At 54.0% G+C, this 26,671-nt stretch overlaps 1 protein-coding gene across 8 annotated transcripts in view; it reads right to left on the bottom strand.

Annotated features, from left to right (window-relative positions):
* Positions 1 to 1,494: 1,494 nt before the first annotated feature.
* KYAT1 (kynurenine aminotransferase 1) overlaps positions 1,495 to 26,671 on the bottom strand; it is a 412,259-nt gene continuing 387,082 nt past the window's right edge. For all 8 annotated transcript variants that reach the window (XR_014965464.1, XM_085614045.1, XM_085614051.1 and 5 more), the window contains one exon: positions 1,495 to 3,295. Coding sequence is in view for 7 of the 8 variants with exons in the window: in XM_085614045.1 (XP_085470171.1) it covers positions 3,227 to 3,295 (69 nt within the window). In the remaining variant the exon portion in view is untranslated. The remainder of the gene's footprint in view (positions 3,296 to 26,671) is intronic.

The raw sequence follows: 26,671 nt of genomic DNA, 5'->3' as shown, positions 1-26,671 counted from the left end.
AAACCTGATCTGCAAGGTGCTTATTATTATGTGCGCATTAAAGAGGGTGACAAATGCAGGCCTCCAGATATTTTACAACTTTTAAAGATTCAGCCTTCTCTGATCTTCTGAATCGGTTTTCCGAAACTCTTGTGGAATACAGAGAGCATGTGAAATGTGTGTTATCTGGACTTCAGCAACATATCTGACTTGCAAAACTGAAAAATGTGAATGTGAAAAGGTGGAGATGGAGTATCTTGGATTCAGATTGAATATTTTTAGGGCTTTCTCGATCCAAGGAAGGTTTTTGCCAATCTTGAATAGCCTTCACTACTAGAATTAAAAAGACTCAAAATTTCCTTGGATTTGAAAATGTTTATCATCAATTCATTAAAGATTTTGCTGAGATAACTAGTGCTATCACCTGTGTTTAAAGAAAAAAACCAGGAAACATTATAGGTTTTTGCTGGGATGCTCAAGCTGAAAATATTTATAATGTGCTTAAAAAGATGTTCACTTAAGCTCCAATTTTGCGGCAATCAGATACATCTAACTTCACTGTAGAGACTGATGCTTCCAAAAGCACAGTGGGGCAGTTCTGTTAATACTGAAAGAAAGCAATGGATGATAATATCCCATCTTCTATTTGTATCATTTCTTGTGAGAGAGTGAACAAAATTACTCAGTCCTCACCAGAGAAGATAACCGGGCCTGAAAATGTATTTGTTGTACTATGCTATGCATAGGCAGAAAGCCAGAATAAGAAACATTCTGAATAGTCTTCAAAATGCTATTTATCCTTTAGATTAGTTCAGTATTAAATATGATGTATGTGCTGGGTCTTGGAGATCTATACACATCTTTATTTTGTGTTCAATGTTTCTTGCCTAAGACTATGGGTGTGACCCGTGGCAACAGCTTTATTGTGTTTAGTGTTATTTTCTTACACAGTGTCTCTAGTTCCTTGTTCAGCCACAGCCATAAACTATAGATACATTTTGTCTGTGGGACAGAGGTTCTATCACTTTTACACTGCTAATGAATGCTTCAGGTTTCCTTAATTGTAAATGGAAAATACAAGTTCTGGAAGAAAAGAAATTGCAAACTTAATTTATCTAGTTACATAAGATTCCACCTGCCAGGATAGTGAGCTTTTTTATGCAACAAGACAGGATTGCAAAGGAACGCAAAGAAACTGGACAAGTAAGAGTATAAATTGAACAGGAAATGCAACACAGCAAGAGCCTACATGTAAAAGTAAGATAAAGTGGTGGTCTGATATTTTGCCACCCTAAATGGAGCTTTCTTAGTGACTGTATTTTACACCATAGGCCAGAGATACCAAGTAACTAACTTGATCCTTTAGAGACTTCATATTAGTAAAGACAGCACACATGTTATTTGAAAAGTGTGTCATTTGAGTTCAAACATGCATCTGCACTGCTCAGCGTTTGCTAATTGTGGCTATACTTATTTGTGTACAGGTAAATGATTTGATGTGACAACAAGAAAACATTAGATTTTGCCATTTCCTTTAATCAAAGCTCAGCCTAGTGGCTTGTTTCAGAGACAGTAGACCTGCACGCAGAGTTAAGGACAAGACATTTCCTGAGTGTAGCTACGGCATGTATATGTAGCTGCCCCACCGGGTGCCTTTTGTTGAAAAGCAGCATCACTTTGTACGTTTGATACCACAAGCAAGGTGCACAGACAGAAGGACAGCTTAGGATGCAGAAGATATTACATCACAGTATCGGCTACAGAGGACCCCGATCATGTTGTGGGAGAAGAGACCTCAGCGGATCCTGAGGACTGGAAAAGGGAGATTTCAAAGTAGATTTCTGGAGAACAGGACAAGGGACCCTGTAATTCCTAAGAAGGAGGGGAGAGACGGGAAAGGGGACTACATGATAAGGGGCAGGGGGATTCCAACGATCCTGTGAAGAACAGGACAAGGGGTTGATAGTGGATCAGAAGGAGGACACAATTGACAAAGTAAGAGGATGAGGGAGGGCCCAGAAATCCTGAAGGGTACAAGAGGGAAACTGGCCACATATAAGAATGAGTGGGACCCACAGTGAATCCCAAAGGATACAGCACAGAAAAACAGCCAAAAGGTTAGTGGATTTATATTGCGCCAACTTGTCCCTAAGGCTGCTGTGTAGCGCAGTGTCTAGGGAAGAGCAACGAGAAGCATCATCTTGTGCGAGGGCAGGATAGGTGGTGGCTAAAGGAGGGGCAGGGGTGAACGCCAGGACAGTTACTCAGTGCTCATCAAAGGCTTCCCTGAGGAGTTCACGTTCAGTGCTCTCTTGAAGGCTGGTAGGTTCAGCAATATTGCGATGAGCGGATCCAAGAATGCCATAGGGAGATCCCTGTCCCCATTACGAGTGGCCTCTTAATTCTGGTGGGGCTGGGGACAGGAGCTATAGCCCCACTGGAATTATATTCCAAGGATTTGTTTTTTTCATATGGAGAGTTTTGGTGCTGACATCTCCATGAGAAAATCCAAGAGGAAATGAGAAATTAATGTTGTAACTGTACTTACTGGAATGACTGATATCTTTGGTAATTTCTCTTTTCTAAGGGGACACTCAGGGTCACACTAGTAATAGCCTGGATATTCCACTAAGTTATTAATAAACCCAGTATAGATAACCTCAGAGTGGGGAAAGATCTGGGAGATTTTACGGGCCACTTGTAATGAGGGCCTGAGTGTCTTTTCCTTGTATTTTTTTTTAAATTAAATTTATTGTGTTCATTTCATTAGAGTAGATCTGAGCAGGTGTCCCAGAACATAGCGACGGATAATTCCTAAAGGTGCCTAGGATTGGCTCCACAATACCATTCATACAAAGCTTTTTTTTTACAGTGGATTCATTCCAGCAGCCAGTGTGATTGTTTTAATGCTGGGGCGGTGTGCTTCAGATTCCTTTAATGTGCGCTTCTTGCGTCTGAATCCTTTAGAGATTCTGGAAATATTTCTGTGCAGCTCCTAAATAAACTTGTTGCTGAGATCTAAACAGGGCAGGAATTGTGCTTTTGTCAATTCCATCTTGAGTCTCAGTTCAATTTCATCTCTTGATCTTGGGTAGGACCACGAATGGGCTCATCGCTGGACTGTGAGGGCTGTCTCCAGACCGCGCCGCCTGGAGGCTGCATCGGTGCAGTCAGCCTGGGTCAGGAAGCTTCTGTGCCAATTGAAAAGTACACTCAGTTCGTGAAGTTGTGAAGGGAGAGGTGCGGGTCATGGTGAATTTGAGGTGCCCCTCCAGCTCCGCAGGATTCCTTCAGCTGCGTCTAATGTTTCATCCTTCTAAAGAAACAACATCAAGAGGAGTTTTTACTAATTATACATTTAAAAAAAAAATCATTTGCATTATGACCTCATCAAAGACATTTTGGCTTCCTTCACATTTATCAGGGTATTTATTGCACACTGTGGCAAGCACTGAGAGCACAGAAGGAGGTATTCAGGGTGGGGATTAGAATAGAAGTATAGCCACGGAAATAGTTTATTTCACTGTATATCATTTATTGTTGTTTTGTTGCTTCCATGTAGTAAGTTACTCTTTGCACATACTAATCCCCTGACAGTTCTATACAAAAGTTAAACACCTAATTTTCCCCTGAAGAAAGTAATTGAGTGTTCAGCAGGGGCCCTGGTGCTGCTATGGGTAACTAGAGCCTGCTTTGCTGACAGCCTTCAAGATGGCACCAGCAGAGGCCTTGACAGCCTTCAAGATGGCACCAGCAGAGGCCTTGACAGCCTTCAAGATGGCACCAGCAGAGGCCTTGACAGCCTTCAAGATGGCACCAGCAGAGGCCTTGACAGCCTTCAAGATGGCACCAGCAGAGGCCTTTACAAAGCTGTCTAGTGTTGCCAAGTGCCTTCCCCGTTCCTGCACCGCCACACCAGGGTCGCAGATGTTCCTAATACCAATAACGATCAGCTCTTTTTAAATGATGGGTGTAGTACAGTGGGTGCAGAAATCAGATGCTCACAAACAGCAGCACAGCCACCCGCCTACTTGCAGGCCCAGTGAGAGGTTCCCGCCTCATTAACAGGTTACCAGAGCAAGTGAGTGAAAATAGTTGCACGATGACCAGCGACCACAACTTCCAAGGGGACTTTTTAATGACCATTTTAGACTGTGGTGGAACAAAAACAATGTACTTTGTGCAGACATGGATGAGCTTAAGAGTCACACCCTTCAAATTAGAGAGCAGGAAAAATTGAATGATTTTAGACTGTGTGGCAGTTAGAAAAGAATCTCTCCTCGAACAATGATCAAGCCGGCCATTCTTTGTGGCCCACCTTCCTGCTGTCCACTAGGCATCATCCAAGCCCCCTCCTTTAACATGGCCGTAGATTTACGCAACCTCTTAAGTATCCCCTGCTTCCACCAGCAATCACTCAAGGGGAAAGTCTGATTTACACCTAGAGTCCCAGTGCTTTTGAAGTATCTGCTATCCTTGTGGCCATAGTTATATGTCACTTATACAGTAAAGGTGTGCATAGCTAATAAATAATTATTATAATTGGTTTACGCAGCTGTTTCCATCCCCGACCCTATTTCTCATTGAGAGCAACATTTGTGAAAGACTCGCTGACTGGCTGAGATCACCTTCCATCTCCACCTGTTCTTTCAGCATCCACTCTCCTTTGACGATGGATCAACTAAGCAGCGGGCTCTTGATCACTGATGGAATGAGAAGTCTGGAGAGTGAAGTCAAGTTCAAATCAAGATGTAAATATCAAGTTGAGAATGTCGATATCTAGGGGTGAACAGATTTTACTCTGGGCCTGGAGTCTCTGTTTATTAAAGAAAGTGACAACTGTAATCTTCTGTGCTCTATTTACTTCAGTCCACAAACTCTACCGCCTCTGAGTGCTATGGCGTGGGCTTAGAAATAGCCCACCACAGAAAGCTGCGGTCAGTATAGGGACAGAGGGCAGAAGAGGGAGTGCTCCCTTGGCCAGGACAAAAGGTTGGGTGTTCCAATCCACTTTATACCATAAATCTGGCAGAATCTCTGACCAATAAATAGGGAATTATATGTCAAAGAAAATATAGAGGGTTGCCCCCTGCCACTCTCAGTCGCACTGCTGATAGGGTACAGAGGAACACCAGCTGAGGTTGTCTACCGCTGTCTGACACAACAATCCTCTGAAGAGGGCCTCCAAAGTAAAACACATTTTAATATAAACATGAGTTACTAGTCAGGAAGGAAGAGATCCCTGTATTCCAATGATAAGGTTTTTATGCTCGTCTCTAAAAGTATTTTACCATTTATCATCTACTCCGGCACAGAAGTTTTATGGATGGTCCTGATGGCGCCTGAGGATGTTCAAGTCGTCAATTTTTGTTGAAGAGTGGGACTGATGCTGAAATCAGGTCCTTAGTAGAGAAATAATGGCCTCACCAGGTTGGCAGAGAGAGGAGGAGTTGGGGCAGGGCAGATTAAGCCATGTGACTGTGCTTTTACAGTGCATAAAGGAAGCAAGCATTTCCTAGGCGCTACAACCCGAGGAGCAATTCTGTAATGTTGCAAATGGGTTCCGCCCAATTAGTATTCCGGTATTTTTCATTTTTCACACCCAGTCTTTGGACCTTTACTGTAGGTCAGTCTCACTACTTGAGTCTCAACCACAGTATTGGACTGACTATGTTTACCGGCAGTGTCTGTCTTTTTTAAGATGAAGCCGCTGTTGTGTGGCTAGGGTAAGGAGCAGTGGGCTGGTTACACTTGAACAAATGTGCACACCTATGTGCAAACATTTGCAGGCTACAAATGCGAGACTACTCTCATGTGCACCCCAGTAATTGTGCACAGGTAGTCTGGCACCGAAGGGACTGCGCCAGGATAGGTGCTGACGTGGTTAGGCCTTATAATATTAATGGGATTCAAAGATAGCTCAGAAGGGATTACAGGGAAATCTGTAGTGCTTCCGCTGCACTATGCATATTGGTGAAATCTGCATCAAAATGCAGTTTCGCTCCACTGAGGCCTACACCGTCCAGCAAGGTGTCAAACTGGTGGGAAACAGGTACACTGGTCCCCATAACACACATATCCATCTTATGGGACGTCAGGAATTGTCATATTTCTCTGGATCACTTTATAATCGAATTTCAGTCCTTGGACCCACCTGCTGGGCCAATGTAATTATTCAGCTCCCCATCAGAGGTAACAAAGGCCTCCCAACACAGAGGGAGCGATTAGCATTGATTGCATCAGCATCTGATAATTAGCTGTCACACTGGACCTGGGCTGGCTCAGGCCAGGCGGCTGAACAAATGAGGAAGCCCGGACACCGGGAGCCAAGACATGAGGGGCTTGTCTATGAGGTTTTGGTAGGAAGCAATCTGGAAGTGATGTCAGAAAAGGGTGGGGGGAGGTTCTAAGAGGAGCTCTTTGCAGAGAAAACCTGACAGTGTCATATTAGATTGTTCCAGAATGCTGAGCAGGAGAGTTGGGACAGGGGTGGAGGGGTGATGTGGATGTGCCTACCATCTAAAACTTTCCACCCCTACTTATAAATCCCTGTACAAGGATGAGACAGGGAAGATGATGCTGGCGGAAGATTGGTTAGCTGGTAAGAGAAGCCACCTGAAGCCTTGCAAAGATGGACTATTTCTCCCGCTGACCCCGAGGACTAGATGAGTCTCTCCAGGGCTACTGACGCTGGACCTTTTATGCCCCATGAGGACCAGTTGGGGAAGACCTGGACTCCACCGCTGCCTCAGGTGCTCTGCAAAACAGTCATGAGGCTATGGGGGCTGGAAGTGCGAGCAGAGGGGTGCTCTGCTGGACACTTGCAGAGGGGCTGTGCAAGATGCCCCCACCAGCAGGAGGGGAGCACAAGGAGCCAGTAGAGAAGTCTGGATAAGGGAGCCAGTAAGTCCAGCCTCCAGCTAAGGGCGCCCCTTTAGAAGCCAGGAGGCCTGTTGCAAATGGGAACAACGGCTAGAGTTTTGTCACCAGGAGCAAAGCAAGCCAAAGGTCCATGAAATTGACCCAACAGGCCTGAATTATGGCACTGTAAAGGTTTCATCTTTGACCTCTAGAAATAAACGAAAAATGGAGTGCGCGTGGCTACGCCACGATGTCTCTAACCTACCTCCGGGGTGGGCATAGAATAATTTTTTCATTTCAGGGGGAGTGGGTATTTGTGAGGCCCCTTTGCCCAAATCTGGATTGCCCCTTGGCGGTAGGGGAGAAGAATCCCAAGGTCCGGCGTGTACAGAGTTGGGTTCCGTGACCCCCATCGCAAGGACCCAGAACTCTGAAAAAACAAAGTTACGCACTTGTCTAGGGCCGGGCGCATTGCCCACCCCATGTCCATGTCTGGGGGTGGGGGGAGGGGGGGGGGAATTCCTTCCCTGGCTGTGCGCCTCGTGGACAGTGGTCTCAGCATCACTCCGGTCACGAGAGGGAGCCATACAGAAAGGTTGAAGAGAAGGGTGCTGGCTCCCATGCTTGTCCTGGAAGGTGCCGGGGAGCCAGCTGAGGTCGTGGGGGCCTTTGGGGCTATCCACACTGCGCCATGATGGCAGAGGCACCACCCATGCATTACTAAGGGGGGCTGCAGGGAGAGCTGAAATGAGGGGCTGAAACAGACCCATTTCTAGAGTTTCTCTAGAAGCTAAGAGTGCTGAGGAGAGTCAATGTTTGAGGAGGCTCAGCCCGTTGGCAAGAGGCTAGACATGAGAAACATCTCTCACCCACCCACCAAGCCACCCCAACTCCTAGAACACAACAGAAGCAGACCATCAGATTCATCCTAATGAGGCTGTGCTCTCCGGAGAACATCTGGACAGGCAGAGCTTTAACCAGTGCATGGTTTTTGCACCACCGACACCTACGGAAATCAATAAATCCATTGGCTAAAACTTTGTGGACCCAAATGAGTTTTACCCCATAAAGAAATTACCTTTTACCTATAAACAGCCAGCGACGCCTCACACCAACGTGTGTTCAAGGGGCACTGTGTAATGCACCTCACCTCCCTACAACCACTTACTGTCACACCAACATGTGTGCAGAAGGCACTGTGTAATGCACCTCACCTCCCTACAACCACATAATGTCACACCAACATGTGTGCAGAGGGCACTGTGTAATGCCCCTACACTTCCTACAACCAGCTGTTAGAAAGGGTAGACGGACCGGGAGGGTCGGCCGGGGTCAGGAGGAGAGGCCTCCGGGGAGAGCCGTCTCCAGCGATCGTACAGACAAGTAACTTCCCCCCCACAGACAGATACCACACACGGATAAGGTTCAGTGTTCTTTATAAGCACTTCTTAAGGTACGGTTGAATGGTACAAGGAGGTCTGGACTCAGGGGTCCCCTCGATTCAAGTCTCTCAATGCAGGGTAAGGGGGAGCGGGACAGTCCGGTTACCAGTCAGGTAGTTCGGATGAGGTGATGACTAGCTCACAATCCTCGAGCTTGGTGGTTTAGTTGGTACGGGCCGCGGCAGCGCCAGCAGGTCCCGGTCGAGATGGTCGGCACACGGTCCGCGGCAGCGCCAGCAGGTCCCGGAAAGATGGTCGATGTACGGTCCGCGGCAGCGCCAGCAGGTCCCGGTGAGGATGGTCGTTACGACGGGCCGCGGCAGCGCCAGCAGGTCCCGACGAGGATGGATGTTGCAGAAGGCCGCGGCAGCGCCAGCAGGCAGGACGATGGTTCACAAGAGCGGGCTACGGCAGCGCCAGTAGTCCGTCAAGGCTGAGTTCTCTCGGTGTCTCTCGACTCCAGGATACAACTGCCTTCCTGCTCCGGAGTTGCCCCAGTTATAGGGCAGGCGCTCTTTGATGTCCGGACCCTCGCACTTGGAGGTCGGAGGGCCCGGGATGAAGGTGTCCAGACACCCAGCAGGGGGTGGAGCCAGCGCCTGGGGGAGCTGGAGGCGATCGGCACCTGGCGGGGGAAGAGCTCTTGACACTTCGTCCTCCCATTGACCTGCCAAGTGGTCCGCTCACCTCCCGGGTGGATGGTGGTGCCGGGATGTCGGGGCCGGTCAGGCCCGGGGTTAGGGTCGGGGCGAGGCCACGCGGCCTCGTGGTGCAGGGCCCAAGATGGCGGCTTGAACCGGCCGGGGGAGCCGGTGGGGCTGGGCCCCGTGATGAGTAGAGGTCCGAGGGCAGAAGAGCCGTCGGGAGACGGGGTACAGGTGCTTTTCGTGGGTTATGCCTGGTGGGCCGGAGCTCGGGCCCTGTCGTGCGGGGAGGGAGCAAGCCCTTCGTGTGGCCTGTCCAACATGCGTCCCCCCCAGCTGAAGGCGGGGAGAGTCACCCATCTCCTTGGGGACTCTCTTCGTCGAGGCGGAAAAAGCGGGACAGGCCATCCGCGTTGGCGTGGTCTTGGCCTGGTCGGTGCTCCACAGTGAAGTCCATTCCCTGCAGGGAAATGGACCAGCGCAAGAGTTTTGGGTTCTCCCCCCGCATCTGCATCAGCCACTGCAGGGGTCGATGGTCGGTTTGTACCCGGAAGTGGGTACCGAAGAGATAGGGCCGGAGCTTTTTGAGGGCCCACACCACTGCGAAGGCCTCCCTCTCGATGGTGCTCCAGCGCTGTTCTCGGGCCAGGAGACGTCGACTGATGAAGGCCACCGGCTGGTCATGACCTTCGGGGTTTAACTGAGAAAGGACGGCTCCGATGCCGTGGTCGGAGGCGTCGGTCTGTACCACGAATTCCCGACTGTAATCGGGGGCCTGGAGCACAGGGGCGGTGCATAGAGCGGCCTTCAGCTTCTCGAAGGCCGCTTGACAATCGGGGGTCCAGTTAATCCGCTTCGGTTGGTTCTTGGACGTGAGACCTGTGAGGGGCCCCACGATGCTGCCGTAGTCCTTCACGAACCGCCGGTAGTAGCCGGTGAGCCCCAAGAAGGCTCGGACCTCGGTCTGGGTGACGGGGGGCTGCCAGGACTGGATGGCAGCAATCTTAAGTTGTAGCGGGGCCACCAGCCCGCTTCCCACTTGGTGCCCAAGGTAGGTCACAGACCCTTGGCCAAGTTGGCACTTGCCGGCCTTAATTGTGAGGCCGGCCCGCTGGAGGGCCTGTAGGACCTCTTGGAGGTGACGGAGGTGGTCGGGCCAGTGGCGGCTGTATACAGCGATATCGTCCAGGTAGGCAGCGCTGAACTCTTCGAGCCCCGCCAAGACCTGGTTCACGAGGCGTTGAAACGTGGCGGGGGCATTCTTCATGCCGAAGGGCATGACCTTGAATTGGTAGTGGCCATCGGGGGTAGAGAAGGCTGACCGTTCCTGAGCCCTGGGTGTGAGGCCGATCTGCCAGTAGCCCGCTGTTAGGTCGAGAATACTGAGGTAGCGGGCGGCCCCCAGCCGGTCGATCAGCTCGTCTGCTCGGGGGATCGGATGAGCGTCGGTCCGGGTGACAGCGTTCAAGCCCCGGTAGTCGACGCAGAATCTCAGTTCAGGTGCGGTGCCGGGGGCAGCGGCTTTGGGGACCAATACAACCGGGCTGGCCCAGGGACTGTCCGAGGGCTCGATGACCCCGATTGTGAGCATCTTGGCCACTTCCTCCTGTATGCAGGCCCGTACCCGATCTGGTACGCGGTAGGCCCGGTGTCGGACAGGGGGACTGTCCCCGGTGTCCACGTCGTGCAAACACCAAGGGGTGACCCCGGGGGTGAGGGAGAACAGGGTAGCGAACTGCAGCAGGAGGTTCCGGCAGCCCTGGCGTTGCTCCGAAGTGAGGGCGTCAGAGAGCCGGACCCCGTCCACGGAGCCGTCATTCTCCTGAGTCTTCAGAAGATCCGGGAGGGGTTCGGAGTCTTCCTCTGCCCCACTGTCCGTAGCCATCAGGAGGCTGAGTTCTGAGCGCACAAAGTGTGGTTTGAGCCGGTTGGTGTGGAGGACCCGAAGGGGGTTCCGGGAGGTCCCCAGGTCGATGAGGTAAGTGACGGGGCTTTTGCGCTCGACCACTTTGAAGGGCCCCGTCCACTTATCTTGCAAGGCACATGGTTCGGTGGGGGACATCACCCATACTTGTTGTCCAGGCTCGAACTCAACGGAGGAGGCATTGTGATCATACCACCTCTTCATGTCCTCCTGGCTGGCCTCGAGGTTCGCCTTGGCCATCTCTCTGAAGCGCCGGGTCTGATTGCGTAGGGCCAGGAGGTATTTGAAGACGTCTGGAGGGGTCTTTAGGGGGGCCATCTCCCAACCTTCTTTTACTAGGCTGAGGGGCCCTCGCACAGGGTGCCCGTACAGGAGTTCGAAAGGGCTAAAACCGAGGGACTTCTGGGGAACTTCTCGGTAGGCGAAGAGGAGGCACGGGAGTAGTACATCCCACTGGCGACGGAGGGGCTCTTCCAATCCCCCAATCATCCCCTTGAGAGTGCGGTTAAAACGCTCCACTAGTCCGTTCCCTTGGGGGTGATAGGGGGTCGTGAATCTGTAGGTGACCCCGCATTGTTGCCAGAGGGACTTCATGTATTTGGATATAAAGTTCGTGCCTCGGTCGCTGACGACTTCTCGGGGGAAGCCTACCCGGGAGAAGATCCCCATTAGGGCCCGGCCAACCACCGGAGCTGTCACGGTCCGTAGGGGCACCGCCTCGGGGTAGCGGGTGGCATGGTCCACCAGCACTAAGATGAACCTGTGTCCTTGCGCCGTGCGGGGGTCCAGAGGCCCCACAATGTCTATCCCCACCCTCTCGAACGGGGTGGTGACCACAGGGAAGGGTTGCAGAGGGGCTTTCAGCTTCCGACCACTCTTCCCGCTGGCTTGGCATGTGGGGCAAGATCGGCAGTGGTTCAGGACGTCGTTCCTCATTTTCGGCCAGAAAAAGTGGGTCACTAGGCGGCTGTACGTTTTGTCCTGGCCCAGGTGTCCAGCCAGGGGGACATCGTGGGCCAGGTTGAGCAGGAAGTCCCTGAAGCGGAGAGGTACCACCAGTACTCGACCGGCCCCCAGCTCGGCGATTCTTTGCTCGCTGTATAGCAGGTCGTTATCCCAGTAGACCCAGTGAGTTCCGGTGGAGTCTCCTGCGTTCTGGGCGCTGGCTTGTTGGCGGAGTCCCTCGAGGGAGGGACAGGTCTTTTGTTCCTGGCGGAACTGTTCTTGGGTGGGCCCCCCTTCTTGACGCCACTGAGCCAGGTCAGGAAGGTTCTGGGGTTGCGCGTCCCCTTCGGTCGTCGGGTCTGGGAGGCTGGCCTCGTCGTTGTCTTCTACTGGGGCGACCGGGGGCGGAGGTGCTGGCCATTCCGGTTCTTCTGATCGGGGGACGTCACGGGCGGCCATGGACCGGGTGGTTACGCATGCCCAGTCCGGGAGGCCCAGCATCCCCAGGTGCTCTCTTCTCTCAACGGTGGCCCACGGGGAACTCTCGAGGTCATTCCCCAGGAGGCAGTCCACGGGGGCGTCGTCCCGGACCGTCACCTTCAACAGGCCGGAGACCCCTCCCCATTCGAACGGGACGCAGGCCATTTGACACATACTCTCAGAGTTGTCTGCCGAGCGGACGGGGCAGAGAATGTTCGGCAGGATCTGCTCGGGCTTCACCAGGTGACAGCGGACGGCCGTCACACTGGCGCCTGTGTCACGCAAGGCCTCGGCCCGATGTCCATTAATGGTCACCCACTGACCGTATTTCCTGGTGTTAGCGGGTAGGGGGGCCCGCGGGACCATGTCTCTTCCCCCTAGGCACGCCAGAACCATGGCGGCCGGTTCCCACTCTTGCTGGGCCGGCTCATACTCTTCCTGTTCCTCCGATAATCGCTCTTCCCCCAGGGCGGCGGCAGCTACCTGGCGGGGCTTGGGTGTTTGGTTCTGCGGGCAGCTTGGGTCATTGGCGTAGTGGCCGACTCGCTGGCATCGGTGGCACGTGACGTTGGCTCGGAACCCAGGACGCCACGGGGGGTTGCCCCGGCCGGCCGGAGGCGGGGTGCTGGCCACGGGTGTTGCTGGCAAGGCGTCTCTCCCTCGCCCCTGGCCCCCTCCTCCTCCCCGAGGACGGTGCTGGCCTGGGTTGCTTCTGTTCTGTTCGTGTGGCCCCCTCCGGCCCACCCGGGTGCTTTTCCATCGGTCAGCTTCGGCGGCGAGCTGCCGGGGGTCAGTTAGCTTACTGTCGAGGAGGTGTTGCCTGAGCTCGACGAAACAGTTGTTCGACAGGTGCTCCCATACCATAAGGTTAAAGAGTTGTTCGTAGGTGGTGACATGGCTCCCCTTGATCCAACCCTCGAAGGCACGGCTAAAATAGTTCACGTATTCTACCCAAGTTGTACCTGGGATCCGGGTGCAATCTCTGAACCTCTGGCGGTACATCTCGGGTGTGAGGCCGTAGCGGGTGAGGAGGGCAGCCTTCATGTGGTCGTAGGACGACATTTGGTGATCGGGGAGCTGCAGTAGGGCATCGCGACCCTCGTTGACAAACCTCCCCCAAAGTCCGGCTCCCCAATCACTCCGGTCGATCCGGTGGGAGGTCATGGCGATCTCGTAGGCTTTAAACCACTGTTGTATGTCGTCTTCTCGGACATACTCGCGGACAACATCCTTGGGGATGTGGACTTTTTTCTCGATTGGCCCCGGGGTGTGTGGTCGCTCAGGCACCCCCAGTTCCTTATTCTGTTTCCGAAGTTCTATCTCCGCTAGTTGGCGCTCGTGCGTTATTTTTTTCTCCTCCAGCTCTCTCTGTCTCTGCTTCTCTTCTCGTTCTTCTCGGAGCCGCATATGCTCGAGGTTGAGTTTCTGTTCAGCTAACTTGAGTTCCCCATCCATCTTGAGTCGTGCCATTTCCAACTCGTGCAATCTGGTTCTTTCTCTTTCTCGGATCTCCTCCTGCGAGAGGCCCGTTCCCCGCTCCTCGGGAGCCGTGGCGTTCCTCTCTGGTGTGATGCTGCTTTGGTCGGAGGGTCCGGCGACCCCAGTTTCTGTCCACGACTCTAGGGCGTGCTTTAGATCATCCTTGGTACTCAGGCCGGTGGTAGCAATGCCAAGTTCTATGCAGAATTGTCTCAGTTCGCGGTGGCTATATTCTTCTAACTTATCCATTTGGAATTTCTCGGCTGACATCGTGTTTTTGTCGTGGGGTGAGCTACTCTCTGTACGATTACGCGTTGATTCGGATCGCGCCGCTGGCCACCAATGTTAGAAAGGGTAGACGGACCGGGAGGGTCGGCCGGGGTCAGGAGGAGAGGCCTCCGGGGAGAGCCGTCTCCAGCGATCGTACAGACAAGTAACTTCCCCCCCCCACAGACAGATACCACACACGGATAAGGTTCAGTGTTCTTTATAAGCACTTCTTAAGGTACGGTTGAATGGTACAAGGAGGTCTGGACTCAGGGGTCCCCTCGATTCAAGTCTCTCAATGCAGGGTAAGGGGGAGCGGGACAGTCCGGTTACCAGTCAGGTAGTTCGGATGAGGTGATGACTAGCTCACAATCCTCGAGCTTGGTGGTTTAGTTGGTACGGGCCGCGGCAGCGCCAGCAGGTCCCGGTCGAGATGGTCGGCACACGGTCCGCGGCAGCGCCAGCAGGTCCCGGAAAGATGGTCGATGTACGGTCCGCGGCAGCGCCAGCAGGTCCCGGTGAGGATGGTCGTTACAACGGGCCGCGGCAGCGCCAGCAGGTCCCGACGAGGATGGATGTTGCAGAAGGCCGCGGCAGCGCCAGCAGGCAGGACGATGGTTCACAAGAGCGGGCTACGGCAGCGCCAGTAGTCCGTCAAGGCTGAGTTCTCTCGGTGTCTCTCGACTCCAGGATACAACTGCCTTCCTGCTCCGGAGTTGCCCCAGTTATAGGGCAGGCGCTCTTTGATGTCCGGACCCTCGCACTTGGAGGTCGGAGGGCCCGGGATGAAGGTGTCCAGACACCCAGCAGGGGGTGGAGCCAGCGCCCGGGGGAGCTGGAGGCGATCGGCACCTGGCGGGGGAAGAGCTCTTGACACTTCGTCCTCCCATTGACCTGCCAAGTGGTCCGCTCACCTCCCGGGTGGATGGTGGTGCCGGGATGTCGGGGCCGGTCAGGCCCGGGGTTAGGGTCGGGGCGAGGCCACGCGGCCTCGTGGTGCAGGGCCCAAGATGGCGGCTTGAACCGGCCGGGGGAGCCGGTGGGGCTGGGCCCCGTGATGAGTAGAGGTCCGAGGGCAGAAGAGCCGTCGGCAGACGGGGTACAGGTGCTTTTCGTGGGTTATGCCTGGTGGGCCGGAGCTCGGGCCCTGTCGTGCGGGGAGGGAGCAAGCCCTTCGTGTGGCCTGTCCAACACCAGCTAATCCTCCCACCAACGTGTGTGCAGAAGGCAGCTTGTAATGCACCTCATCTCCCTATTACCAGCTACCCTCACACCAATGTGTGTGCAGAGGGCACTGTGTAATGCACCTCGCCTCCCTACAACCAGCTACCCCTCCTAACAATGTGTGTGCGGAGGGCAGCTTGTAATACGCCTCACTTCCCTACTACTAGCTACCTCTCCCACCAATGTGTGTGCGGAGGGCAGCTTGTAATGCAAATCATCTCCCTACTACCATCTACCCTCACACCAACGTGTGCACAGTTCACCGTGAAATGCACCTCACCTCCCTACAACCAGCAACCCTCACACCAATGGGTGTGCAGAGGGCACTGTGTAATGCACCTCACCTCCCTACAACCAGCTATCCTCACACCAATGTGTGTGCAGAGGGCACTGTGTAATGCACCTCACCACCCTACAACCAGCTACCCTCACACCAATGTGTGTGCAGAGGGTACCGTGTAATGCACCTCACCTCCCTACATCCGGCTACCCTCACACCAATGTGTGTGCAGAGGGCACTGTATAATGCACCTCACCTCCCTACAATCAGCTACCCTCACAGCGTATGTATGCAGCGGACAATAGGTAATGTCCCTCACCTCCGTACAACCAGCTACCCTCATACCGTGTGTAAGCAAAGGGCACCAGAAAATGCACCTCACCTCTGGACAACATACCCTCAAACCAATGTGTGTGCAGAGGGCACTCTGTAATGCACATCAAAACCCTACAACCAGCTACCCTCACGCCAATGTGTGTGCCGAGGGCACTGTGTAATGCACCTCACCTCCCTACAACCAGCTACCCCTCACATTAACATGTGTGCAGAGGGTGCTGTGTAATGCACCTCACCTCCCTACAAACAACCAGCCACCCCCCACCAAAATGTGCGCAGAGAGCACCATGTAATGCACCTCGCCTCCCACTACTAGCTACCCCTCCCACCAACGTGTGTGCAGAGGGCACTGTGTAATGCACCTCGCCTCCCTACAACCAGCTACCCTCACACCAATGTGTGTGCAGAGGGCACTGTGTAATGCACCTCGCCTCCCTACAACCAGCTACCCCTCCTAACAATGTGTGTGCGGAGGGCAGCTTGTAATGCGCCTCACTTCCCTACTACTAGCTACCTCTCCCACCAATGTGTGTGCAGAGGGCACTGTGTAATGCACCTCGCCTCCCTACAACCAGCTACCCTCACACCAATGTGTGTGCAGAGGGCACTGTGTAATGCACCTCGCCTCCCTACAACCAGCTACCCTCACACCAATGTGTGTGCAGAGGGCACTGTGTAATGCACCTCGCCTCCCTACAACCAGCTAACCCTCACATTAACATGTGTGCAGAGGGTGCCGGGTAATGTACCTCACCTCCCTACATCCAGCAACCCCCCACACCGCATGTGAGCAGAGAGAACCAGGTAATGTAGGACTTCATCCTACTACCAGCTACCCATTACACCCGACGTATTCGATCTACAAACAGCTACCTCATGTGTGCAGAGGGCACCGGTAATGGACCTGACATCCCTATTTCCAGCAATCCCTCGCACTATGTGTACAGAGGGATCCTGCTAATGCACCCCACCTCCCTCTAAACCAGTGGTCTTCAATCTGTGGGGCGCGACCCCCAGGGGGGCCGTGGAGGCATGGGAAGGGGGTCGCACTCTTCATTTGATAAAAGAAAACTTCCCAGACGGTTAATTCCGGGAATCGCCTGTGCTGGGGAATCGTCGTCCGCTAAAGACACCTTTCTACTAATGTGTTGCTGGCCTGTGAAAGAAATGCAAATGTGTGCAATGAGTTAATCTGCAAATGTAAAGGATTTGCAGATTAACTCGTTGTGAACATTAGCATTTCTTTCAGGCCAGCAGCACCCTGGCAGAAAGGTGTGCTCAGATGTCTGCCTGGCTTTGAATTCTCGGAGAGTGCCGTTGCATTCAATTGATCAAATCCCTTGACGTTTTTGAGTGGTCGTGCAATGCGTTCAAGAGGCCGGGAGGGCTCTATGTATTGAATGTGCGAAAAGGGATTAAAAAGCGCTTGAAATGCGATTGGAAAAGACATTATAGAACGGGACAATATTGGGGGGCAGAGTGCTTAGAAGTGCTTAGAATTTAAATAGAGAAGGGGGTGGGATTATTTAAGCATCGTTTCTTTAAGAGCAAAAAAAAAAAAGATTTGTCACAACCCTGGTGTGACTATCCTGGGGAAGGTAGCACTGGGGCGAGGGCATCTTCAGGCATATAAAATAGAAACAACTCAGACAGCATTCTTTATAAAAGGGGCAAACACGGCCCATTGAACAAGTTACTAACCTTCGGTAACGATGTATCTGTAAGAAACATTAGTTAGTTAGATTCCTCACCTTAGAATATCCCCAGGCGTCAGACTGGATCCGGAAGATTTTTCGTCAGCAATACCCCTTGCGCGTCGCTAGGCGTCGTCTGCGGCTCCGCGTCCGTCGTCGGCGTCGTGCGCCGGGATGACGTCGTCGGAGTACTTAGACGCCGCCCTCGCGCGCTGACGTCAGTTCTTGTACATAGCCTTCCGCGCCAGGAACGCAGAGCCATGCAAAGACCGACACTGGTGCCAAAAATAAAATCTAGGGGCCTGAAAGGACAACCTTAACCCTAGATGTCAGTTCGCAGAACGGGGAGGATGGGTGGGTCGGTGAGGAATCTAACTAACTAATGTTTCTTACAGATACATCGTTACCGAAGGTTAGTAACTTGTTCATCTGAAAGAAACACGTTAGTTAGATTCCTCACCTTAGAATAGATACCCAAGCAATACCATCCCCGGTGGTGGGTCTGCGAACCAAGATCACACCAGAAAGTCCTGGAGGACAGAACGGCCAAAGAAGCCATCCCTCCGGACTTGGCTGTCAAGGCAATAATGCCTGGCAAACGTGTGTAGCGAAGCCCACGTCGCCGCCTGACAAATGTCCTGCAAAGGGACTCCCCGTCCCAAGGCAGTAGTAGCCGCCGTGGCCCGAGTAGAATGGGCGCGCAGCCCAACAGGAGGGTCCTTTTTAGCCAAGGAATAGCAGATTTTTATACACAAAACGACCCACCGAGAGATGGTTCGTTTGTGCACAGATTTCCCCTTCTTAGCGCCCACGTACCCAACAAAAAGCTGGTCGTCCACCCGGAACTGTTTTGTGCGGTCCAGATAAAAGGAGAGCGCACGTTTTGGGTCCAGACGGTGGAGCCTCTCTTCCTCTTTGGAAGGATGCGGAGGCGGAAAGAAGGTGGGCAAGGTGACAGACTGCCCAAGGTGAAATGGAGTCACCACTTTAGGAAGAAAGGAGGGACGAGGCCGAAGGACAACCTTGTCCGGATGAACAGATAGAAAAGGAGGCTTTGAAGATAAAGCCTGGAGCTCACTCACCCGTCTAGCCGAGGTGATGGCTACCAGAAAAGCAGTCTTTAGAGTTAGAAGACGAAGAGGGCAATTGTGAAGAGGCTCGAAGGGAGCGCACATCAGGAATGTCAAAACCAGATTCAAGTCCCACTGAGGCATTACAAAAGGGACAGGAGGGAACGTGTGTGTAATGCCTTTGAGAAAGCGTGTAACCACAGGGGACTTGAAAAGAGAAGGCTGATCAGGAAGCCGCAAGAAGGCGGAGATGGCAGCAAGATAACCTTTCAGGGTGCCCAGGGCAGAGCCCTGCCGGGCCAGAGAAAGAAGGAAGAGGAGAACCTCAGAAAGAGGGGCGGAAAGGGGATCCACAGCCTTTGCTGTGCACCATGCCACAAATTTGTTCCACCGGCAGGCGTATACCGACTTTGTGGAGGGACGCCTGGCTGCCAGAATGATATCACAGACTTCAGGAGGCAAGTCAAATGGCATCAACTGCCGCCGCTCAATCTCCACGCATGGAGGTGGAGGCTGGACAGGTTCGGGTGGAGGACCGTCCCCTGCTGCTGCGACAGAAGATCCTCCCGAAGGGGCAGACGTATCGGGGGATCGGTCAACAGACTGAGTAGCTCGGGATACCAGTATCTTCGTGCCCAATCCGGAGCCACCAAGATGACTTGGGCCCGGTCGCGCCTGATCTTCTTCAGCACTCTGGGCAGAAGTGGTATAGGCGGAAAGGCGTACAACAGACCGCAATTCCACTCGTGACGAAAAGCGTCGCCGAGCGAGTGCCGCCTTGGAAATTCCAACGCGCAGAACTGCTGACATTGCGCGTTCTCTTCGGTGGCGAATAGATCTAACCAAGGCTCTCCCCACTGCTGAAAGAGGCCTTGCACCACTTCGGAGTTCAGACGCCATTCGTGATCCATCATGCACCGGCGGCTGAGTTCGTCTGCTCTGGCGGTCAGAGAGCCCGCCAGATGTTGAACCACCAGGGTGACGCCCTGGTGTTCCAGCCATGTCCAGAGGCGCAGAGCCTCCTGACAAAGGGTCCACGACCCCACCCCGCCCTGTTTGTTGCAGTACCACATGGCGGTGGTGTTGTCCGTGAACACCTGCACGACACTGCCCCTGACAGAGGGAAGGAAGGCTTTCAGTGCAAGCCGGATCGCTCTCAACTCCAACAGGTTGATGTGGAGACGAGACTCCGCCGGAGACCAGAGGCCTCTGATCTCCGCCTCTCCCATATGGCCACCCCATCCCAGGAGGGACGCATCCGTCACTACGACATGCTCCGGTTGGGGAAGGGAGAGGGTCTTGCCCTTGACCCACTCGCGGTCCGTGAGCCACCACTGCAACTGCTGTGCAGTACCCTCCGAGATCAAGACATGGTCGGACAGGTTGCCGTGATGCTGGGCCCACTGAAACTTCAGGTCCCACTGCAGAGCCCGCATGCGCCGCCTGGCGTGATGCACTAGTAGGATGCAGGAGGCCATCAGCCCCAGAAGCCGCAACACTAGCCTGACCGAAACCCGAGATAGAGGCCGAAAGATGGGAATCAGGGCCTGTATATCCCGGACCCGCTGTTCCGGTGGATGGACCCGGAACTGCGCCGAATCGAGAACCGCTCCGATGAAGAGGAGCTTTTGAGAGGGACTCAAGTGTGACTTCGGCACGTTGATGGAAAACCCCAGCAAATGCAGGAGATCCGCCGTAGTCTGGAGGTGGGAGACGACTGCCTGGGGCGAGCCCGCCTTCAACAACCAGTCGTCAAGATAGGGGAAGACTGGGACCCCTGATCTGCGCAGATGAGCTGCGACCACCGCCATCACTTTCGTGAACACCCGAGGGGCACTGGTGAGGCCGAAGGGGAGCACGGTAAACTGAAAGTGCTCTTGGCCCACCGTGAACCGCAGGTAACGCCGGTGGGCCGGCAGGACGGGGATATGGAAATATGCGTCCTGCAAGTCCAACGCTACCATCCAGTCTCCAGGGTCTAGGGCAGCTAAAACCTGAGCCAACGTTAGCATCTTGAACCTTTCCTTTCGGAGGAAGGCATTGACGTTCCGGAGGTCCAAGATAGGGCGCAGGCCCCCCTTGCCCTTCTTGGGAACCAGAAAGTAGTGGGAATAACAACCACGACCTACTTCTGGACTCGGAACGCGCTCGACGGCCCCCTTGGCCAAGAGAGCCGAAACTTCCTCGCGGAGAAGATCCAAATGATCCCCCGAGATACGGTGGTGCTGCGGTGGCATGGCTGGAGGGGTCGTCTCGAAGGGGAGGGAGTAGCCCCTTCGGACGATTTGCAGCACCCACCTGTCCGATGTTATGGACCGCCAGTGGAGCAGGTGATGGCGAACTCTGCCGCCCACTGGCGTGGTATGGGCCTGAAAGCTCGGACTAGGAAGGCTTTGAGGCGGATGCTGCCGGGGTGGATGTGGGCTGACCACGTCGGCCTCCATTTCCGCCACGGCGGAAGCCACGTCCGCGACCGCGCGCAGGTTGGTTCTGCGGCTGGTGGCTTTGCGGACGTGAGGAGGCGCCCCTTCCTTGGCCACGAAAGGGGCGAAAAGCGGAGGTGTGCGCCCGCGGAGCCGAGAGGCCCAAGGACTTGGCCGTAGCCCGGGAGTCCTTAAAGCGGTTCAGCGCACTGTCCGCCTTCTCACCAAACAGGCGAGTGCCATCAAAGGGCATGTCCATGAGGGTGTTCTGGACATCCCCGGAAAATGACGTGGACCGCATCCAGGCGTGGCGGCGGAGCGCCACCGTGGTGGAAATCGCCCGACCTAGCGAGTCCGTGGTGTCAAGCCCACATCTTATGGCGTGCCGTGCTGCATCCCTCCCATCGGCCAAAGCCTGGGTAAGACGCGTCCGGACCTCCTCCGGACACAGGGGCAGCACGTCCTCCACCGTATCCCACAGGGAATGGGAATAACGGTCCAAGAGACAGGCGGTATTTAAGGACCGCAGGCCCAAACTAAGGGACGAGAACAGTTTCTTGCCAAACTGCTCAAGTCTCTTGGAATCCCGGTCCGGCGGAGCGGTCGGGAAGGAGGATTGGGAAGTAGAGGCCTGGATAACCAGACTCTCGGGGGTGGGGTGTTGGGACAGGAAACTGGGGTCGCCCGGAGCAGGGCGGTGGCGCCTGGCAACGTTCCTATCCACAGGAGGAACTGTGGAGGGCTTGGACCAGGTGCCCTGCAGAACGTCAGTGAGGGCCTCGTTGAACGGCAGCAGAGGCTCAGTGGAGCTTGCTGAGGTTTGAAGCACCTCAGTGAGGATGTTGGTCCTCACAGCCACGGCAGGCAACTCGAGCCCAAGGGCCTCAGCCGCCTTGCGCAGCACCACAGAAAATGCTGCACCCTCCTCCGAAGCCACGGTCGGAGGAGAAGTGAATCCAGCGTCTGGCGAGGTGTCCAGCCCGCTGGCCTCCCCCAGTTCATCTGCCCAGTCCTGAGAAAGCTGTGACTGAACAGCCAGAGGGTCCTCGAACCCCTCCCAGTCGCCCCCTTCTTCCGATTCCTGATAAACAGGAGGAATGATCGGAACCGGACTGTAGAGATGGTAGGACTCAAGCGGCGTCGGATGCGGCGTCGGCGGACGCCGTACCGGCGTCGGGTCCGGATGAGGGCTAAACCGGGGCGTCGGCGTCACAGGCGTCGGCGTCGGTGGCGCCGGTGACGGCGTCGGTGGCGCCGGTGACGGCGTCGGCGCCGGTGGAGGAGTGACAAGGTCAACCGGCGTCGACTGGGGCCCAGGCAAGGGCCCCGCGGGGACCTGCGGCGTCGAGACCGGAGTCGTCGACGGCGCCGGGGCCGGAGCCGCCGGCACGCGAGGTCGCCCAGTCGAGTCCGCGGGGCCCGAAGGCGCGCCAGCGGGCGTCGACGGCGGGGCCAGGCTCCTCATGGCCGAGAGGAAGGCACTGATCTCCGCCGGCGCCGCGTCAGCCCCAGGGACCGGAAGGTATGGGGGCGGACGCGGCACCTGCGGCTCCGCCGGAGCCGCGGGGGTGGAACCACTTGGACCCTCGGCCGAGTCGCGCGACCGGCGAGGGGAGTCCGAAGAGCGATGTCGCCGCTTGGACTTCTTAGAGTGTTTGGACTTACCCGACGACTTGGAGCCCGACGATCGATGGTGGCGTCGGCTAGGGCTCCGCGAGCGATCCTTGGACCTCCTCCTGGACCGGGATCGCGCACGACGCGGAGCCGAGTGGCGAAGCTCGAGAAGCTTGCGGGACCGCTCCCGCCTAGCCTTCGAAGTCAGGGCCTGACAGTCGTTGCACGACTCCGCGTCGTGGTCGAGGCCTAAGCAGTAGAGGCACCGGCGGTGGTGATCGGTCACCGACATCAGTCGATGACAATCTTCGCAAGCCTTGAACCCAGGCATCCTACCGGCACCAGATGTCGACAGACAAGGATCAAAAATGATCAAAAAGATTTAGTCAAAAAAGACTAAAAGGGGTAGCTCTCCCGGATCTGCGCTTGCTGGCGCGGAAAAAAGAAGAACTGACGTCAGCGCGCGAGGGCGGCGTCTAAGTACTCCGACGACGTCATCCCGGCGCACGACGCCGACGACGGACGCGGAGCCGCAGACGACGCCTAGCGACGCGCAAGGGGTATTGCTGACGAAAAATCTTCCGGATCCAGTCTGACGCCTGGGGATATTCTAAGGTGAGGAATCTAACTAACGTGTTTCTTTCAGATGCCTGCGTTAGGAACAGCTTGTGCCCTCCCTGCCTTTACCATTTGAAATCATTTTATGGTTTGTTGTTAAAAGGGGAAAGTAATGCAACTCGTGAGGGGCTTATCATGTGGGGGGTTTCTGAATCAATTGCATTTTTAAATGCCCCCCCAACACATGCCAGCACACAAAAGAAGGGGTGGGGGGTCATTTTAGATAAGAAATGACGTTACTGCTATCCCCTATCTCGGGGTGGATGGTATGCACCATATCAAACAAGGGCTGAACACTGCCTGGGTTAAAAATATGTCCTTCCACCTAGGATTCTGTGTATATCTCTGTGGGGGTTGGGGTCATGAGAACTGCATCTAAAGTCAGAAAACTAGAGGGGCACAGGGCGGCTCTTCACCCATGTCCTCGGAAGAGCACCAATGATGGGGTGAAGTAATGAGCAAATTAACAGAAAAGAAAGAAAACACACATTGTAAAACTCCGGCATATGACCGAGCTTGGAGATCGGGATAGGAGCACCCCAGGAAGCAGAACCCCTGGTTATGCTTGGAAAAGATTGTCGGCGGTTTTATGGTGGGGAGTGAGTGGGAAGAAGCACAAATGTTAATAAAAGAGTAAAATGGGGAGGGTGTCAAAACTGACTATGTAAAGCATTGCTACAAATTAAGCAAACGGGATGTTCTTATATACAGCACCAAGTGCCCAAAATGTGTGTATATAAAGATACACATACACACGAATACGCCGTTTAAAACTACCTATTTCCTCCCGAACTGAAGGCGCGGAATCACAAATGCTTTTTTTGGGGGGGTGGGGGTCTATCAGGGCAATCCAGTTTGATTCTCACGAGGAGATGTGCGTTTTCCAATAAGTGTGTATTGGAGAAGTGGTGGGGGCAGCCATCCATCCACGGCCCCCACCGCCAAACACCCCTTTAAGCATAACAAGGCGATGGAATAGCAATGCAGATGTGACTCAGTGCAAGGAACGCAGTTCATGGGCTAAAAAGGGATGTTGTAAACACTTTTTGGGGGTTGGTGATCAAAGGTAACCAACATGGGAGGCTAAAGAGAAGGAGAGATTACTTGGGGGAGTCATACTGAAAAGTGGGGGTGAGGGGGCTGAAGAAGACCTGTAAATATACAAAGGTACTGTTTTCTCGCCAGTGCGAGGCGATGGGCCAGTTCTGGCATGTAGTACGACTTCAGGGTTCAAAGGCTCCTCAAGACACAGCACAGGAGCTACATTTTTTAAAATGGCTGGATGCTAACGGAAAGGGCAAATGAATCAAATGTCAAACTGCATGAAAGGGAATATGGGTGCAGCTCGCTGAGGGGGTAGGGGCGGTGAGGAGAACAAAAGAACGGCTGTAACTCTCCGATGATGGCAGGGAGATGAGGACGTTCCGGGGGGGGCAAAGATACCACAGAACGGTTTGAAACATGGCGGTTCCCGCAGTTGGAAGTACCCGAATGGCGCACAGCCTTTCAAGTATGAAATGTAGTTCACACCATGGTGCAAGACGAAGGGGACCCAGATCTCTCACCAAAAAATCAAATACTTACTTTACAAATTCCATTTCCTGCATAATGGACTTTGTGAGGGTAGTCCCAGTTCAGAACTACCGTTTATGCCAAGGAGTCAAGAGTGACATGCTGTACATTACGAGTATACACAGCTTTTGCTATCACGGTTAGGTCTCGCAGTGCTTTCACTCAGAGCCCTTTTCAGGGGTAGAATTCTAGGAAACATGAGAAAACAAAAACAAACAAACATTTTGTCCACACATACGCTGCAAAGCACGCACACAATGGAAGGGAGGAGGGAGGGAAATTGAAAGCATGCCGCCATGCGCGAGCGCGTGCACATTTTGTACACCCATACGCGGCAAGCTGCATACTCGAAGCGGCCTTTTCGTTGTTATGACAACGAAAGCTTCGCAAGATGGCGTCGGACTGCCTACAGTCCGTACGGACACGCGTATGCTGTCTGCTTTGGACAGATGGCGAGAGCAGCCATCTTTGTCCATGCAGACGCGTGCATGTAGGCCCACGGGGAGAATTGATTCCAAAAGGTCCTCTTCATGGCGAGAGCAGCGCATGCGCTGCTTTCGCCAGGCGAGACCTAAAAATTGCATTGCATAGGGTCTGAATATTATTAAAATCTATGGGCCTCATTTACAATGAAATGGTGTAGGGCCAGAGCACTGACAGTCTTGCATACCAGGACATGGACTGTGGTGATGGAGGGCTGACAGAGCGCTGGCTGATGTGCAGGCAGGGGTGCAGGAGCGATGGCTGTGGTATAGGAGAGCACGGACAGTCTTGCATACCAGGACATGGACTGTGGTGATGGAGGGCTGACAGAGCGCTGGCTGGTGTACAGGCAGGGGTGCAGGAGCGATGGCTGTGGTATAGGGGAGCACGGACAGTCTTGCATACCAGGACATGGACTGTGGTGTTGGAGGGCTGACAGAGCGCTGGCTGGTGTACAGGCAGGGGTGCAGGAGCGATGGCTGTGGTATAGGAGAGCACGGACAGTCTTGCATACCAGGACATGGACTGTGGTGATGGAGGGCTGACAGAGCGCTGGCTGGTGTACAGGCAGGGGTGCAGGAGCGACGGCTGTGGTATAGGAGAGCACGGACAGTCTTGCATACCAGGACATGGACTGTGGTGATGGAGGGCTGACAGAGCGCTGACTGGTGTACAGGCAGGGGTGCAGGAGCAACAGCTGTGGTATATCGGGAATAAAATATCACAGTTTTTATGATTCTTTTAAGCATTTTAACACGGACGGATGAAAGGCTAAATCCTTGAAATTTAAAGAGATCTCCCCGAGTAGGCTCAAATCTATAAAACATTGATACAGTTTGCCATTGCCAGTTCAAACTGCCCATACAGACAAACATGGGTCACGTTAAAGGAGGTGGGGGGACGTTTGTTTAATATCAGAGTAAATAATAGAAAACCCGGCCCAAAAACGGCCGACCCACTGTCATGTCGGACCAGCATCTATGGCTTTGTCCACTTTGGGGCCCTGGACATATTCCGCAAACCTCACGGACGCTCCTGCACTGGAGTGCTGATATGGGAGTATGACAAGCTGCCTTTAAGTTCAAGAACATGTATTTATTTTGACTCACTGAAGCGTTATTCCTTCACCCACGGGCGTGCTAAAACATGTCTTAAAATGAGTTTTAACTGAGAAGCATTCCTGCCACGGCCCTAGTGGCAATGTTGCAATGACTAGAAAGCGAACCCTTACTCCATCCTATGTAGTGCAGCATTATAGGCCATTAAATCAAAACAGAGGTTGTTAGACCCGCGCACATCCAGAGCCCAGGCATCTGAAAGTTCTCACCTACAGGAC

This window comes from Triturus cristatus, chromosome 1_2 (assembly GCF_964204655.1).
Source record: "Triturus cristatus chromosome 1_2, aTriCri1.1, whole genome shotgun sequence".
Classification (NCBI taxonomy): domain Eukaryota; kingdom Metazoa; phylum Chordata; class Amphibia; order Caudata; family Salamandridae; genus Triturus; species Triturus cristatus.
The sequence above is the reverse complement of the archived record's forward strand: the minus strand, read 5'-3'. Positions and strand labels throughout refer to the sequence as shown.